The following is a 17,390-nucleotide window of genomic DNA, read 5'->3' as shown; positions in this document are numbered from 1 at the left end:
TTCGTTGTATTTCAGAGGGTATGAAAATAGCAGAGTAGGTATGGATTAGTAGTCTCCCTCGGAATAACCCGATCCGGCAAAAAGTAGGTTAGCCTAACAGAATTATTACTAGCCTACCTAACAGCTAGAAAAATGAGGAACAGACAGAATGAGCGTCTGTTATCTGCACGCGGGCCCATGGTCTCCACACAGTACGATCAACAGACGCGACGTCCTTCCCGTCAAGCCGTTGACAGGCGATCGTCATGTCAGTCCAAGTTAGGAGACTTGATCAACGCCTCCCCCTACGAAGGAAAATTCTGGCCTCCCTTTCTTCTTCCTTTCAAGCGCACTGGTCCAGTCCGAAGATGCGCCTGCAGTGATGCCCCGGCAACGCACGATTCACAGTGCGCCTCGTGGTGGAATTCCCCAAGATCAAAGCGGTCACTCTGGCGGAACGCCAAAGTACGGTCGTTAGGATCATGCAGCGTAGGCTAAGCAGTAGGTAATAATGCTCAATTTTCTTTCTTTGGGCCCAGAAGGGTCCCTGTCAGTTGTTCCACTATAGGCCATGAACATTCGGCTTGTTCTTAGGGTGAATTCCAGACGATCTCAGTCCCCACCGTTCTCTTTGTCTACGAGTATCCTTCCATGCATATCTTCGGAGGCGTGTAGCTCGGAGGGAACTCAACATGCTGCTTGTCAGCGCCCCTTCGTCTGTCAGGGCCGCACCGGCTCAGTAGGGTCCTGCCATTGAAAAGGGCCTGATTCCCCGTACTCGTCTTCTCCAGCGTTGAATGGCGTCCGGCATCGGCACGTGCTCCATTGGACGTTGAACCCTCACTTTACTCGAATCCATTGACTCGGTGCCTGATATTTTTTTCCCATCATCTTGCACATCACTGAGCTACTTGTTTCCTCACAGTTGTTCGTCCCCTTGTCGTACACAAATATTGGTTGTGCACAATCTTCTTTCCGGATTCCGTTGTTATATATAGTTCGACTCGGCGACAACGCTCAATTGACGCGAATCGGTGCACTACCCTGTCACCAATTCCCACATTAGTGCCAGGCCCGCATCAGGAGTAATAGCCTAGGGCTCTTCAAGGTACTATATGACCCCCTTGAAAGCATTGACCAAGGATGCTCATACTTATTATGTTCCTACACCAGCTCGGGTTTCCCTGTTTGCACAGTCTACGTTGCTTCCAGATCCCCAGTCCAATATTCCTCCAATTAGTGCTCTCGAAGCCGATTGTCAACAACTGTAACCAGTTGCGTCGAAGAAAATATGCGAACGGCCATGTCGAATTCGGACAGGAGAATACCAATCCATGCACTCCTCAACCCAAAGAACACAGAACCCGAGCACAGGACGCCGAAGACAAGTAGTCAACATCAGTATGACTACATGCAAACAGGGCTCTATCACGACAAGACAACCTACGATCATGGATTGGGACGAAATGATTCCGAGGAAACCATGCTTGACTTCCATACATCGACGAATTCAGACAATCGGTTACAGCATTACCAACGCGACGAATCGGTCTCAAGTGCATCGAGCCGGGGAACCGTCCGACGACGAGCTCCGAGACCCAAGTACGAAGAAGAGGAAATGTACTTTATCTGGTATCACCGCGTCGACCTAGAGGAGGAATGGAAAGAAGTCCAGCGATGTTTCAACCGCCAATTCTACCACCGAGGCCGCGCCGAGCGCAACACGCAGGGCATCCAGTGCAAGTTCTACCGCTTCATCAAGGAGAAGAAATGCCCGACGGTTCGCGAACAGCGGCGTCTCCGAGACGGCGAGTTTATGGGTGGACGCCGGTCGAGGAACGACAGACTGCCTGCGTACGGTGTCGTGAAATGGTGCGGCATCTGGTTTCCCTGGATGCGACCCGAGCATGCACCGGAGGCGCGACGGGCCGCTCTCATCGAGGATCAACAGAGCACAACCCCTGAACGCTATGCTTCGTCCTCATCAATCAGCGAGGTTTCCGAAGTGTCCACTCCTTCGGAACCATACTCCCCTTCTTCCGATGGCGGTACGGGTCAGAGCGAGCATTGAAATGACCATAACGGAGTGATGCTTCCTTTCTTCAAGAGTGGATCTTGGTAGTGCCTTCCAAGAAATTGCTTTTATCGATCCGCTTTTCTGTCTTCTTTACCCCCCTTCTTCTCCCACTTCTCATTGACATGATTTAATACTGGATTTTTGGGTGGATATCTGTTGTTGCTTGTTTGCATTCGAGGATGGTTTGGGAGGCTAATTGCGTATTTTGACGGGATTCAGCAATCCTGTCTCGCATTGGTGGTTCTGTATGGTGTCGATCTATATCGGAGGCAACCAACCTGTTTTTTTAATTGCGGTGGTCTCAGTAATCATGATGGCTAACTCGGGAGATTGACTTTATCATCTGGACTGTCTTCAACGCGGTAGTGAGTCCGTCGTAATTTTTAAAACACGACTCTGGATAAGTAGAATTAGTATCCGGAGGCTGAATGCCTAGTTGGTGATATGCATATAACCCGCAAATCAATGGCTCAGGTACCTGTCCCAGTCGCGAGGTGGATCACTCGCTGCGGATTCGTAATTGGGGCCAGATATAGTTTCCGGTGCTATATCTGGAGACACATCTCGTGCGCCATGTCCAGGCGGTTGTTTTCCCGAGTCATCGTTGGGGAGCAGATATGTAAGTAACAACCACTGTGCAGGTCTTGCATGGTCAGGCAAGAAGCGGTCAGCTCTTACACCCATCGCGAAATTTATGGTACTGGCGGCCGTTTTCATGGCGATACTCGAGCACAGATGAGGTCAGCAACGCTCTGTACGACGATCTACATGTCGAAGAGTGTGCGTGAGCATGCTTCTGGGATTTGGAACGCCATGGCGACACATCATATACAGTTCATCGCCATAAGATGAGTCATTCTCATACTATGCGACTCACGTGCTCTGAGGTACCGCGATGGAAAGGTTCTCGTATCGAGGTGTCCACTTCAACGTTGACCAGGGCATTGTTGGTGGTGGTGGTGGTGGTTGTCTGTTCCATCATGGAGGTATAATTGATCACACGTTCAACAACCGTAACAATGTAGGGTGTTGTTTGTATGCAACGACCGTTTTCAAGAGCTGGTTACAGGAGCCAATAAAGTCTTTGTAACTTGTCTCTCTGAGGCCAGCGCTCGGTACCCCAGCTCGGTATATATATGCGCAAATGGCCAAGCATGGGATCTAGTTCTCCGAACGGCATTGCTTCACCTCTGCGAAAACAGTAACGGAGGCGGCCGTCTTTCAGGACACTGGGTGACATGGCTATCTTTCTCATGTGACTGACCGACCGTTGGGGTCCTATCCGGACCTACGAGTCCAATTAAAGTTAAGAATATGCATGGTCAGGCGAACGAACGACCTTACCCCGTAATTGAAGAATGAAGCCTGAACCATTGTAACTTGCAAGGGCCCAAGGCCAACTACAAGAGTGAATACTGGACGGAGTACTCTGTACGGAGTACGTACTAGGGTCGTAAGGTCTCCGTACAGTACTCAATACGGTAGGCTATGTGGGGTAAGCAAGAATGCGCTAGCCATTTAAAGTGCATCATAGATAGTAAACTAAGCTAAAAACAGAAGGTACACACTCCGTTTACGGAGCAGTTAGCGGTATTGTGTTCCGTAGGTTCTCCGTATTACAAAGTCTCTCGAGTACTACTCCTCTGTCAAGTACTTACTGGGGGTATACATCTATGGTACTGAGTCCCGTTCATGCCGTCTATTTCAGGGCATGGAGTCGATCTCCAGATCTCAGGAGGAGATGACCAGCTACAATGGCTAGATAGAGAGACGTAATATTTGTAATCACATGTCATACCTATTACTACCGTCCTTCCAGTAAATTCTTCTAAGAGACAATGGGTTTGCGGCTGCTGAAAGGGCAGAGCTGAATAGCTGAGTATTAGAATACATTCAAGCCTGAGTCGACCAGTTTCTGCTACAAGTGTTGTTGAACAATGAGTCCAAGATCTCTTCAGTACATGGGTTCATCGTTCTGCGTTAGTGGTTTGTCAATCTAGTTTACCACTGTTGATGGCTAATACTCAGCAAAAGGATTTCAAACTGCCCTCTTGAAACGAATGAAGCCAGTGGAAAGGCTCAAAGGCCGCATGGGGCTCAATTCTTGATTTCTTGGACGAGCATCTTGTCTTTTAGCCCTAATCACGTGAGACAGCTCTGGACTTGATTGCCGAAACCGATGCTTTGGAGTTTATTGACCGTCCCCAAGGCCGGAAATGTAGAAAGCCGTCTATCTTATGAAAAAATTGTGGAGGTTGTGAAAATATTGTGGCCACTAATATGTACCATCTACCCAGTTTCTGTTAGCTTGTTGACCTTGTTCGTTCGAAAGTCACAACTGATTTCGGCGGTGCGAAAATTCCATTCCCGCGAAAGCTTTCCACCCACTTCCGAGTTCCACTTCAGAAACTAAACTGTAATAGGTACTCGTAGTTTATTTAAATGTAGTTCGTATTGATTGCCGCATTTCGTTGCCTTTTTTTTTTTTTTTTTCGTTCTGAGATCGTGCGCACAACTGTCACCAGCAAGTGTGAGATGAGAATTCAACATGACAAACTGGCAGTGGAGTATCACTGGTGGCCGCCCTCATGAGATTTTAAAAGGGCGCAACACAGACGCAGTATCAAGCGCCTTGTTTTGGTAGCCCAAAATCAAAAGCATTATGGCTTAAGACATGCCGTCCTCTATCCTCTACCAAAATGCCCAGAGGACGGTCTTCCTCGTCGACATCCCTAGCTCGATTGCAAATGCCCAGCACCTTCCCACGTCCCCTTGCCCAGGCACTCAGAGGCGGTTGATCTCCTCGCCTCCACTGGAGCAGCCTTTTCCGTCGCCACCGGAGCCCAAGCGCGACAAAGCGCGCGAGAATGTACTGAAGATGATACCGGAGTCGCAGCGGCAGCTGCATGAATCAATCAGGCTTATCATCGAACGGGGACTGCAGGAAATCCGCGACAGCCTCTCGGTTGGGAGTCGATGGTGTCTTCCGCGAGAATGTACCAGCACCATCCATGACGATGTCGGCAAGGGGGCAGAAGAAAACGAGGCACCGCGATCGAATAAAACAAGAAATCAAGGAAAAGTACAAACTACTATCTTCTGCTTGTCGCCGCGACCGCCAGTGATTCTCTCCCCAACTGACACGAACCGCTTCTCTAGCCTCGCAGACCTTCATGGCACCGAGGTTCGAAACCCTTCACCAAACTCTGTGTCCATCAGGGTCGCGGCCGACTCGCAGACATTCACCATCCCACCAGCATCATCATTTGTGCTTGGCACACTCTCTACTCCAACAGCGTCCGCAAACACCCCGCCCATTCCCGGTCTCCCGCCAGACCGCAAGTATTCCCTGATCATCCTCGATCCGCCATGGCCCAACCGATCCGCGCGCCGAGCGGCGCAGTACAAGACTCATGCGGAAAAAGGCAACAGCTTGAATGGTCTCGTGGCATTGCTCCGTGACATCATCCACACTCACCTGGATACAACTAGCCTAGCAAACCCACCCAGAGTGGCCATCTGGACCACCAACAGCGCCAAATCATGCCAGGCCGCGCATAAGGTCTTCCAAGATACAGGCATCGTCCCGGTTGAGGAGTGGATATGGCTCAAGACGACTGTGTCTGGGGAGCCGGTGACGCCGCTGGACGGACTCTGGCGAAAGCCGTATGAGATACTGATCATCGGACAGGCGGCAGCGACAGCAACATCGGGGATGGTCGGCGCGGAGAGTAGTAGTACAAGGGTCAATAGGAGACTGTTGGTTGCCGTGCCGGATGTGCATTCCCGCAAGCCGAATCTCGGAGAGCTCGTCAAGGCTGTCGGGTTCTTCTCGAGCGGAGACCCGGGAACTGGACAGAAGTACGCCGCGTTGGAGGTTTTTGCACGGAATCTCACCGCGGGATGGACGGCTTGCGGAGATGATGTGTTGCGATTTAACTCTGATCGGTGGTGGATTCTTTGATTGTTTGTACTATTGATTCCGATTCTACCATTCCAATCCCTCTACTACATCCATAACGCCGAACCCATGTTTTGATACCCCCAAAGTCACTCAATTGAAATATACAGCAAAGGATATTAGGTAAAAACTGGCCCAAGACTGACCAGGCTAAACCTCACATCGCCCGAACCGTCCGCGCCCTCTGCCTCCTTTCGGAGGAAGCGTCTCGGGCCCAAATCCAGGGCCTTCTCACTGAGCACATCCTCATCGGCACCCAACTGTCCTCGTTCCAGGGGTCCCTTTCTCCGCCCGTCCAATTCCCAGAGCCGGTTCTGGCGATCCTTGACAAAGGCGACAAAATGCAGATCCACATCCTGCGAGGCGTCCGGCGCCGCGGTATCACCTTTCCCCGCCGCATCCGCATGCGCACTCTCCAGCGCCTTACTCTCATAGAGCAGATCCGCGCGGGCCAGCGGTTTCAACGGCTCCGCCTCCTGCAGGAGCTTATCGAGGTCCGACCCGGGCAGAATCTGGTCACGGACCATGCCGTTGCTCACCGCGTGCAGGAGACCGATCAGGCCGCATGCGTTGCGGATGGTCTGCTTGAACCACATGACGGGCTCGTCGGGTCCGGAACCGTCGTACTCGGCGCGTTCGGCGTCCTCGGCGATCCGCCCGGCTTCATACCGCTGGCTGACGGGGAAGACGAGGAGGAGGGCGTGGGCGGGCCGTGGGACGAGGGCGAGGAGGTCCGGCTCGTCGATGGAATAGACGTCGGTGAAGCCGAGGGTTTGGGGCAGCCCGAGTTGGTGCATGAGGTGTGACATCACCTCGGGATTATTTTCTTTTTTGTGGTTAGCCAGTGCTGGAGGAGGGGGGCCCGGGGTCGAGGAAAGCCTTACCCAAAGGCACAAAGGCCTTTGCATTACGTGGGACATCTGGGTTGTCTGTCATTTTGGCCTCGATTTCGCCGTTAATTCATGAGGTGAAGGCGAAAGAACAGCAAGAGGGGGGACCCCCAGTTGCTGGACCAGTTGCTTGGTTGCGACTTGCGCAAACTGAACAAACAAGCCGTCCAAACGTTGCAAACATGTGGAGAAAAAAAAAATACGTGGGTAAATCATCTAGGCCAGTTGACTCTCCAAATCCAAATGCCTCCCGTCTTAGGATCTCTCCTTCAACGGCCCAAAAATCTCTTTCCACAGCTCACTCTCGTCTCCCACAACATACGAAAGACTCACATCCGCCAACCCCGTCTCTGGGCCCCCTTCCATCATCCTCAGCTGCCCGATCAGATTCTCTAACCCAAACGCCTTGCCGACCGCCTGCGTCATCCCCGCCTCCAGCATGACATTAACCACATGAACGTGAAAGTGATAATATGTCGGCTGATAATGCACATAAAGCTTCAACTGATCCTTTTCCAGTTCCGGATACGCCTTGACCGTAGCATCCAGCACTCGCTCCCGCAAACTTTCAAGGTACGGAACATCCTTCTTCTTGAGGTCACGCAGGGACCAGATATCGCGGCGGTGCACCAGGGCCAGTAGATGCAATGCGCCCATTGTCTTACGGTCCCAATTGAGATCCGGCAGAAGATGAAACCCATCCAACCCATTCTCCGCCTCCCCGTTGTCCGTGCCATAGTCCCGCGCAATCACACTCTCTTGCTCCGAGCGGCCTTCGAGGATATTGTAGACCCAATTCAGCCGACCCTCGGCCCATTTCCGTTCCATGTACGGCCGGACGTACTCGCGGTAGATTTGCGGCGTCTCGATGACCATGCGGAGGGTCTGCGTGGAGTATTTCCGGATATGCTCATCGGTGCAGGGCCAGATGAGATTGATCTTCAGATCTGACGATATACCATTTTCTTCTTCTCCCTCCCGGATAGTAGTAGGATTGGAGGACGGGGAAGAAGACGAGGCCATGTACCAGTGGTAAATATCATTATTGCCCAGATTCCGCACCCGTGTAATCGCCGCGTGTAATGCACGCAGCGCTTCCGGCGACTCGGTCGCAAAGGCGGCGCGCTCGATGATCAGGAGGCCTTGTTTGCCGTGGATGCGACCGAGGAGGGCTATGCGGCGGTCATGTTGATCTGCAGGGCCATGAGGAAAACTTCGGTCAGTGCTGCCCGCACGAGGAGGAGGGGAGACGAGGAGAGCAAATTGGGCGAACCCTTGTTCAACAATCGCTCGATTTCGAACCGAGGAATCAGCGCTTCGGCGGTAGCTTTGTCTTTGGTGCTCATTGCGCGTGCTGGCAGGGTCGCAGGGGTGGTAGTACCTAACTGTTGAATTTCGTATCTCAATTGCAAAAAGGTTCCATCTTATCGTTATCAATGATGGATTGGTTGCCTGCATACTCAGGCACAAACACTACCTACAGCATTCTTTCACGACGGTGTATTACTCCAGGCTCTACGAGTAGAATATGCAGCAGGAGCAATTGAGCTCTGCATTCATGACCACTCTTACAGCCCTGAATCTAGCAAGGACAGTCAAGCCAAATTAAACTCCTCAAATCAATCAGATAGATACGCTCCGTGCGCACATCAAGCATCCCCTCTCCAATTGCCACAGAAATCCAACTATCGAGCAAGCCAAAATGATACACATGAAATGGTCAAGAAGGCAAAGCAGTGATGATGATAAGCCATCGCAGATGTAATGATAATGAGAACTCAGTAAGATGAAACTGGTAGATCCGCAGCATGGAAAGCCTCCTGCGGTGACTCCTCTCCTCACGATCCAGCGTCGGATTGAGGACCCGTCTTTTTTCTTGGCTGAAAGAAAAAGAAAAACACGGAAAATTTTATACAAAAGAAAATCACAATAAAAAAAAAAGAAGATCATCATATTGGTTCCTTGTTTCGCGCGTCATGCTCAGTTCCATAAAACGTCAAATCACTTTTGGTCACCGCTAGAAACCTGTTAGCGTTGACGCAGGGGCCAAGGGACAGGATAAATCATACCCGTCCACGTCGTCCATTCCCCGGCTGGTTAGGAATCGCCTGTGCCTGCGGATAGAACGGCGAAGGATAATACATTTGGGCCTGCCCTAGCGCCGGACTGTACTGCGGCGCCACATAGCCAGGCTGCGCCAGCATGGGACTCGGAGCCATCTGCGACGGAAGCGATCCGGGCTGTAGACCACGGAGGTTGTCGACCCCTCCGGGAGCGGCGGGGAAGCCAGCGTAGTTGTTGCCACCCATGGGCGCCGCCGGGTACATATTGGCCGGCGACAAGCCCCGCGACTGAAGATAGGCTTGGTATTGAAGCTGCTGCGGGTTCATCGACATCATGGCTTCCGGGCCAAACGCGGGATTCATTGAAAGACCATTATTGTAATCGATCGGCTGCTCGGTGTTGCGCTGGGCCGAGGCAGCATTGTCCATGGGGCCTGCATATTGCTGTCCGCTGGATTGCTTGTCGCCAGCCATGCCCGAGGTGTGTCGCGACGTCGGGCGATGCTGCTTCTCGCCGTTGATACCGCCATCTCTCCCTCCATGATGGTCACGAGAGCTGCCTCGCGAGGACAGACCCACCTCATCCATCAGCCGTTTGTAGCCCTGGCTGGGAGTGACCTTGAGTTTCGTTAGGACCTTGGCCACATTCTTGACAACCTCGGCGCGCATCGACTCGTCAAAGAACGGCGTGGTCAGGACCTTGAAAATCAGCGTCGCACCCGAGGAGTGGTCTCGCAAGATGTTCTCCAGAACCTCATCATTCGGACTGAAGAAGAGGGCCTTGAGCACGATCTCGCGAGCCTCCGGCTCGTTACGCTGATTGATCACCTTGAGCACAGTCAGGTACGCAACCTTGTGGGTGCACAGGTGCACCAGATGCGGCACCAGGCGCGGCGCAAGAACAGTCCGGCGCCGAGGGAACGTCCACGTGTCGAGGTACCAGGTGAGGAGGATGGCCCCGTTGGAGTTGGTGACCAGTTTGACGCTGTGGAGCGCGATGGCGGCGGCCAGCATCCGCTGCTGCTCCTTGCTGGTATGGTGGCTCTCCAGGCACGCACGCATGGCACGCGCACCGAACCGGCCCTGGGCAATTTCCCACATCCGGCTGAGCATCGTTTCGAAGATGAAATCATTATAGGGTCTGCCGAACCGCAGGCAGCACTGCAGCACGTAGTTGCCGTACTGATCAAGGAACAGGGGAACGGTATATGGCCGTAGACTATCCACAATGATCTGCATCTGAGACGCAGTCTTGGTGACGTCGATGATCTTTTGGGCAGCCCACGTCCCGTTCTTGTGGACGCCGATCTCAGCCAGGTGCGGCGCGATCCGGATCAACATCTGCTCTTTAACTGGCTCCGAGCAGTATTCAAAGAGTTTCTGCACAACTGTGTTGCCGATGTAATCCGACGACAGCTCCGCAATCTCGGGAAGCATGTTATGCGCAATCTCCTCGATCTCCTGGATGGTGCAGAGGCCATGGTCGATGCGTTTCCGGATGTCACGCAGTGTGGGCGCATCATGGATCCGGTTCGGGCTCGGTTCGGGGATGGGCGGGATCTCATCCACGAAGGCCTTGTAGGCAATGGCTCGCTGGACACTGGCATTAATGCTCCGAGTCTCCTCGTCCGAGGCGCCAAACTCCCGGACGATTTGGGTGAGTTCCGACTGAAGCTCCGGCAGCGGAGGCACGTGGGGTGTTCTCGCTCCGGGTCGCTCGGCGCCAGAGCTGCCGTCGCCGCCACCAGCTGCGTTAGGGTCCGGAGTGGAAGTCTGGGCTCCGTTGGGTCCCGTGGGTGTCCCCGGCACTTTGGCGTATCCGATGCGCACCGGACCGGCGCCAGGGAAGATTTCCTTGCCGTTGAGCATGGACTTGGCCTGAATGGCGCTCTCGATCCGCTCGTAGTTGACGAAGCCGCAGTTCTTGTGCGTCAACACCCGAGTAGACTCGATCTTGCCATACACGCCAAAGATGGCATCCAACGAGGTCACCGTGGTTGACACGGGGATGCTTCCGATCCACAAGGCTCGCGTGGGACCTTCGATGCCTCCCTCCTCCGTCGTCTGCTCCGTCGTGGTACGGAGACCGGCAGTAGTATTAGCATTATTATCAGTGTTGTTCATAGTGTTTTCCCCGCCCATGTGCATCATCTGAACCGCCTCGGAGAGTTCCTCGTACTCATTTCCCTCCGCAATGCGGAGATCCGAAGCGCTGATGCTGTGGTCTAGTCGCGATGGGGTCGCCAGGTAATTACGAATAGACGAACGCTGAGGTGGAGTTTCAAGAACTCCAGCCGTTCGAGCCCGCGGTCGGTTGACGGATGCCTGGCTGGCAAACGCTTGGACCGCAAGGTTGTGCTGATGAATCTGAGCTTGCGTCGCGGCCAGCTGGGCGGCAGTTGCGGCAGCGGATGGTGTCATTGTGCCCGAGGGCACTTGGGAATACGGCCCGTATCCCTCATCATCCTCAGCATACTGCTCCTTGGCGTTGACGGAGTACGATCGGAACCGGTTGTTGTTTTTCATCATAGCAAGCTCCGCTAACAGCGGGGGCAGAGCGGACGACTGCTGCTGCTGCTGCTGCTGTTGGTGCGAGAGATCGACAGACGACTGATCCATTTGTGCGATTTGCTGCTGCGGGGTTTCCGCCAACCCAAGGTAATCGAGTGTCTTGACGTCGGTATCGGCCAACCCATCTCGGGAATACGATGACTGGGCCGGCGATGTTGGGCCTTCCGAGGACCGAATGCTGGCGAGGGTACTGGCGCGTTCGCGACCTGAAGACCAGTGGGTGGAGAAAAGCGAGGGTCCGAAGGGACTGCTGGATGCTCCCAGCAGGTTTGTCCGCTGGGGCATGGATCCGGCTCGCAGTCGTGACAGCGTTGTGCCACTGCCACCGACGCTCGCAGTGGCCGTCTGCGACGCCGATTCCACACCAGACAGTCCCGGCGGTCGAAAGGGACTCGTAGACGGCGTCGGGCGCGAGGTCTTGGACAGCAGGGACTGTTGCGACAGACTACTTCCGTTGAAGGAACCTACGCCGGGAAACCGAGAGGGCATCGTCCCGGCTCGCGTCCTCCGAGCCGGGCTGTGCAAGGACTGGTCCGTCGCAGACGGAATCAAGTCTGGGAACTCATCTTGGCCGGGGGACTCGGGAATGTTTTCGCGAAGAGGGGTGGAGTGGCCACTGGACGGCGGGCCCCAGATGTTTGGGGAGACGCCTTCCTGGGCTTGGATCTCTCGAGCTCTGCTCCAGCCAAAACAGATCAGCTGTTTTCTGTACGAGTCCAGGATTGGTCATCACATACCGTTTTGAGTAGAGGCGAGCGCCCATGTCCAACGGGGAACCAGCCCCCAAACGGGTCGCCCCCAGTGACGAAGCAGCACTGCCCAGACCGGTGGAGGCACCAAACGCCGATTTGACCGAGCTGGCTGTATGGTCAGTGGGCGAGTTGCTGCCGGTCGACGTGCCCGAGATCGGCTGCGAGCTGGGGATATAGCCGAGGCTGAGATGGCCGTCTGGCCGTGAAACCGGAACCATCCTGACCGGATTGTAGGTTGATCCTTCGGTTCCCGAGACGACTCTATTGTTCAAGCGATTTGGCCCGAGCAAAGATTCTGCTGAAAACTCCTTTGGCCGGACAGAGCGACAGAGGCGAAGCCCATAAGGTAATGCAACGACCGCAAGGTTTCGCCCTTGAGCTGATCAACACTGGCGGCAACGGACCGCGCAGGTCATGTAGAGCAAACTGCACCAAACTGCGAGTTCACTCGATGATGCCGTGGCGGCTCCGTTCGCTGCGAACGACGTTCGACTGGGGGTGACCGAGGGCACGTGAATGCACACGCTCGATCGAAAAGCCCGATCCGAGTTCGTTCGATGGATGAAAACCGGAGATTGGGGGAACGAAGCTAGGCAAGGGGCGGCTCAGCGAAGGCAGCCCATGTATTTCGCCGGAATCCCACGTATCCCGACGGAGCTCAAAAAAAGGCGGTCGGCACGGCGGGAAGATCAAAAATCCGATCTCAAAACACAATCAATCAAATTTTGGGGTGTCGAAGCGAAAGAGAGAGAAGGAACGAAGTCGCAATCGGAACAGCTCAGCCCAAACAGCCGTCAATCTGTCGACGCAGCTGGCGAGGATCGGGAGAGGGGGGACAAGAAGGGGGTTGGCAAGATGAAGCGGGAACGAATTGAAAGACCGAAAAGGGTAATGAAGCAGGACGGTGTGGAACTGGAAGAAATGAAATGAAGCACGAGGTTGAGGGCAAGAAACAGACAAGTACCAAATAGATAGTAATAGATACAGAGACGAAGAAAACTGCACTTTTGTGAACTTTTTGGAGCGGAATTCGCAGGTAAGTTTAGTGAACTTTTAGTGGCTTATTTTTTTTTTTTTCTTGGTTCTTTTTTTTCTCTTCATTTCGCCCCTGTGCTCCAGACCCCCATAGAGGCATAGACTCATTACGACGACTTTCAATCCCGCTCCCCAAGGGCCGCTCTCCGCCTTCGACCCGCTGCGGGCTTCTCCAGAGGATCGATGATTCCTCTTGAGCCGCCAAGATCGTGGATAATCGGCAATCGTCCCCGATTTTCGCTTTTGAAACGCGAGTTTGATCACCATCTGCTAATACATACGGAGTACATACTCCGTATTTTGGTCCCATCTACTCCGTATGTACCAAAGCACGGACCTGAGCGGTCCTGTGGATGTCGCTACAATGGGCAAGATCTTCCAGGGCTGAAATGATAGTTAATCCATCGCGTTAGTCATGACGGCGCTCATCTTGAGCTATGTATATCAGAGGCTGGAGACCATCAGAACCAGCAACTTTCAAAAGCGCCGTTCAATCCCGGCCAGGGGCAAAAAGCCTTCTTTCTCAGGAGTCAGGGCCCAGATCCGCCCCCGAATCAGCGCTCGCTGTCAAGTCTCCGCCCGCCAGTGACCGAGATCGAATCCAAGATCTGCCGGAGGCTTTAGCGCCGGTTAACAATTCTGTCCAGTTTCCATATGACATTTCACTGGTCATTTTGGCGCTGAGCCCAATGTAGGTCATGAACAAGCGATCGAGCTGTCTGCGAGCTTCAAGAATGTTTCCTTCGCAGGGTCACTGGAACAAATGAACAATTGAACAATGGAACAACGGTTTTACAAAGACACGATTGGGTGCTTCCAGCAAGGTTGGCCATGCACACAGTGCAACTGCCAACTCCTTGCAAAAATCTATGGCAAAGCAATGCATGACTTCCATGAGATAATGACAGTAATAGTCAAGTTAGATTCCAGCAAAGAAAGGGCCTTGCTATCAAGCCGATTGTACGGGGTAATCTTTGTTAAGAATACGGAGTTGCGTACCAGAGATCGTCGACTCCTGATCAGGATGAATCGGCTGGACTTTTGCGCCACTGTGCCACACACAGTTACTGTGCCACTGTACCAGCCACAGCGCGGGAGGCCGGACTCAGGAGAAACTTTGCTCCGAAATTCCGCCTTCGCGTCACGTGTTGTATATCCCGATCGTCAATCGCAAAGCTCGATTCTAGAGATTCACTCTCGGTTCAATGAAATTATATCGCTCTTAACCTGAGAACATGACGTCTGAAGACGAAGATAGATCCCTCGCGGGAGACTCTTCGGAGTCAGAGCCCGTTGAGACCCTGATTGCCGGTCGCGAGCGGCGGAAAAATGCCGGGCGGAACATGTCGACCCTGCTGGACGCCGAAGCCGACGACGAGCTGAATCTCCTGTTTGCCGAAGATGGAGACGACGCCGATTTCGAAGAGGATATAGAGGAAGATGCTGAAGACATGATCATGGACTCTTCCTCAGACGAGGAGGATCAGGGACCCAATGCGGGCGAAGACGACCTGGAAGGAGAACGAGAACTACAAAGAGAGCTGCGGGTGGAACGGGCAAAGAAACGCAAAGCGCAGGAGTCGCTGAGGTTGGCCACAATACGGAAAAAGGTCAAGATCGACCCAACTGCGGTCTCGAAGACCACCGCGGATACGACCACGCCCCGGCCAAAGAAGAAGTCGGAGCGGACATCGTGGCTGCCCACGCCCGAAGACGGTCCGACGCGATCATCCTCGCGTCGTCAAACCATGCAGAACAAGGAACTCATCCACGCACGGCTAAAAGACAGCGAACAACGACGGCAGCGACTCCTCGCAACCATGGAACAGGCCGCGAAACGAAAAGAGAAGCTCAAACCGCGACCGATGACACAAGCAGAACGCCTGGCGGAAGCAGTCAAGGTCGAGCAGATGAACAACAAGAGCCTCAACCGATGGGAGGAAATGGAGAGGAAGAAGGCCGAAGAACGCAAGGCGAAAATGGAGGCGCTGAAAAACCGTCGGCTGGAAGGGCCGGTGATGTCGTGGTGGAGTGGAGTGGCCACATGGGTCAATGGGAAACTGGTGCGTGTCGGCAAGGCCGACGTCAAGCAAAAACCCGACAAGGAAGAAATTGAGCGTCGGCGGAAGAGTAAAGCCGCAGCAGAGCAGGCAGAGCAGGCGAAGCAGGAACCCGTTGCGGGCGTGGATGCGCCTCAACAGCAGCCGGAGTCACTCGCTGGTCAGCAGACAGGGTCGGAGGCAGTCGGAGACCTTCCGAAAGACTCTGTTGATACGCAGCAGCCAGCGGATAAGGCTTCTGGCGGTCCACCGTCAGATGGTGAACAACAAACGACCGCCACCGGTGGGAACCGACAAAGCAGCCCCCCATTTCAAGTCGTCACCAAACCACCGCCCGAACTGGTAGCTGCAGAGGCGCTACCAACACCTATGGAAACCGGAAATGCCGATCAAGCGGCCCGAGAAAATCCAGAGCCCAGTTTTCCCGCAGCTCCCGTTGGCTCAACGAGTCTTCCATCTACTCCTCAGCCGCCGCTGGCGGAGCCCGTACAAATCCCCACACAAGGTGGCAGTGAGCCCGGGCCGCCCGACCAAAACAATCCGCCAAAGCCCGAAGAATCAACAACTGTCGATCCCGCTTCGGGCGCCGTTCCGCCCCCAACGTCGGCGCTTCCCGAGGTGACCGAGAAGACGGGGAGAAACGCCATCATTCTCGACAACTTTGACGAGAAGACGGCACAGAGCCGCGAGTACAGCATCTATTTCAACTCAAAGAAGCCACCGCGGTTGACCAGTACGTGCTTCCAATCTTTTTTTTCTTTGGTTTTACGGTTTTGCCCGAATAAAGCTGACTCAAGTCTAGAAATCTCATCTCATCTGTGTCCCATTACCTCACTTCCGGCCCGCTATCGCGACCCCGAGACCGATCTGCCTTTTGCCAACGCACTGGCATATCGGGAAATCCGTAATTTGCTCGCGCATAAGTACACCTGGAGCTCGATGCTAGGGTGCTACGTGGGCAACACTAGCGTCGCTGCGAAAGGGGTCCCCGAGCAGTTCCTGACGGGGATCAAGAAGAAGGAGGTACCCAAAACAGAGGCCGAGTCGGACACCAAGGCCACTGTGGAACCTTTACCGAAGGCAGAGGGTGGGAGCGAGAAGACATGATGTATTTGGTTTAATTGATGCCGCTGGACGGATCGCATCATGATTCATCACATAGATACCCTGATAGAAAACCATACGTTGTAAGCATGGCAGCATCCACCAGGAACTGGGCGTTCGTTATGGGCTTCCGATGATAAGAAGAAGCACTGCATGGAGGCACGGCAATCCACTTTTCTTGCAGAATCAGACCCGGTCATCCGATAGCAACCCTGTAAAGCTTGTCTGGGAGGACAAGCGTCACCTGTTCCCTGCACTGTTGTAATACTAGGGGACTCGTCTCTGTCGGTACCTGAAGTGCCGACCGCCAATGTTGGCCCTTGGCAGCTTAGAAGATTCCAGACCGAATCCAACAGTGAGCGAGCATTCTACTTTTTGACCGGTGAACGTGCTTCGATCATAGGCCTTGAATTGGAGCACATGTACTCCGTATGCATTGGCCATCGGGCATTGTGGGCAGCAGGCATTGAACAAATTCTTGAGCATATGGATCAACATGGCCTGGCCGGTTCGGACCACATGGTTGATCAACGCTCTACCATTCGACTGGTCGAGCGGTCAAACCTCGTGTCGCCAAGGGGCCAGGACCCAGCAGACGGCTCGATGACAGGAATTTATGCAAGGCCGGGCGATTTACACAAGTTCACAACGGTGCCAGGAACGTTGCGGAGATACAAGTTTTGCCTGTGCCACGACCGCCAGGTCCATCGTGCGGACCTGATGGAGCTCCGTGAGGTAAAATGATCATTCTAAGTACGGAGTACTTGTACTTGAAGCTCCGATTGGGCTCATGCGCAATTTTTTTTGTCGGATTTGCAGTCGATCCCGTGCGAGCCAAAGGGACAATGATTGAAGAGGATGAGTTGATGAGATGATTCGGATGATGAAGCCTGCCAGT

General features: G+C 53.8%; 7 protein-coding genes across 7 annotated transcripts; 3 read left to right on the top strand and 4 right to left on the bottom strand.

The window, feature by feature from the left end:
* Positions 1 to 1,270: 1,270 nt before the first annotated feature.
* Positions 1,271 to 2,050, top strand: VTN31DRAFT_288 (uncharacterized protein; the record flags this gene model as incomplete). The annotated part of the gene is made up of 1 exon (XM_069403096.1): positions 1,271 to 2,050. The coding sequence occupies one exon, from the start codon at positions 1,271 to 1,273 to the stop codon at positions 2,048 to 2,050; it is 780 nt and encodes a 259-aa protein (XP_069263144.1).
* A 389-nt stretch (positions 2,051 to 2,439) lies between these two features.
* Positions 2,440 to 3,430, bottom strand: VTN31DRAFT_287 (uncharacterized protein; the record flags this gene model as incomplete). Its single annotated transcript, XM_069403085.1, has 5 exons — positions 2,440 to 2,452; positions 2,535 to 2,689; positions 2,934 to 3,026; positions 3,321 to 3,344; positions 3,401 to 3,430. 5 exons carry the CDS (start codon positions 3,428 to 3,430, stop codon positions 2,440 to 2,442), a joined length of 315 nt encoding a protein of 104 aa, XP_069263143.1.
* A 1,300-nt stretch (positions 3,431 to 4,730) lies between these two features.
* On the top strand, positions 4,731 to 6,020 carry VTN31DRAFT_286 (uncharacterized protein; the record flags this gene model as incomplete). The annotated part of the gene is made up of 1 exon (XM_069403074.1): positions 4,731 to 6,020. One exon carries the CDS (start codon positions 4,731 to 4,733, stop codon positions 6,018 to 6,020), a length of 1,290 nt encoding a protein of 429 aa, XP_069263142.1.
* A 116-nt stretch (positions 6,021 to 6,136) lies between these two features.
* VTN31DRAFT_285 (uncharacterized protein) lies at positions 6,137 to 6,953 on the bottom strand (the record flags this gene model as incomplete). The annotated part of the gene is made up of 2 exons (XM_069403063.1): positions 6,137 to 6,843; positions 6,902 to 6,953. 2 exons carry the CDS (start codon positions 6,951 to 6,953, stop codon positions 6,137 to 6,139), a joined length of 759 nt encoding a protein of 252 aa, XP_069263141.1.
* Positions 6,954 to 7,162: 209 nt separating this feature from the next.
* VTN31DRAFT_284 (uncharacterized protein) lies at positions 7,163 to 8,253 on the bottom strand (the record flags this gene model as incomplete). Its single annotated transcript, XM_069403052.1, has 2 exons — positions 7,163 to 8,100; positions 8,181 to 8,253. 2 exons carry the CDS (start codon positions 8,251 to 8,253, stop codon positions 7,163 to 7,165), a joined length of 1,011 nt encoding a protein of 336 aa, XP_069263140.1.
* A 665-nt stretch (positions 8,254 to 8,918) lies between these two features.
* On the bottom strand, positions 8,919 to 12,511 carry VTN31DRAFT_283 (uncharacterized protein; the record flags this gene model as incomplete). Its single annotated transcript, XM_069403041.1, has 3 exons — positions 8,919 to 8,924; positions 8,977 to 12,217; positions 12,279 to 12,511. 3 exons carry the CDS (start codon positions 12,509 to 12,511, stop codon positions 8,919 to 8,921), a joined length of 3,480 nt encoding a protein of 1,159 aa, XP_069263139.1.
* Positions 12,512 to 14,563: 2,052 nt separating this feature from the next.
* Positions 14,564 to 16,495, top strand: VTN31DRAFT_282 (uncharacterized protein; the record flags this gene model as incomplete). Its single annotated transcript, XM_069403030.1, has 2 exons — positions 14,564 to 16,121; positions 16,191 to 16,495. The coding sequence occupies 2 exons, from the start codon at positions 14,564 to 14,566 to the stop codon at positions 16,493 to 16,495; spliced, it is 1,863 nt and encodes a 620-aa protein (XP_069263138.1).
* Between the last annotated feature and the right edge of the window lie 895 nt (positions 16,496 to 17,390).

Source organism: Thermomyces dupontii, assembly GCF_041956625.1.
Source record: "Thermomyces dupontii strain NRRL 2155 unplaced genomic scaffold VTN31scaffold_1, whole genome shotgun sequence".
Lineage (NCBI taxonomy): Eukaryota > Fungi > Ascomycota > Eurotiomycetes > Eurotiales > Trichocomaceae > Thermomyces > Thermomyces dupontii.
This window is presented reverse-complemented; position numbering and strand designations above follow the sequence as displayed.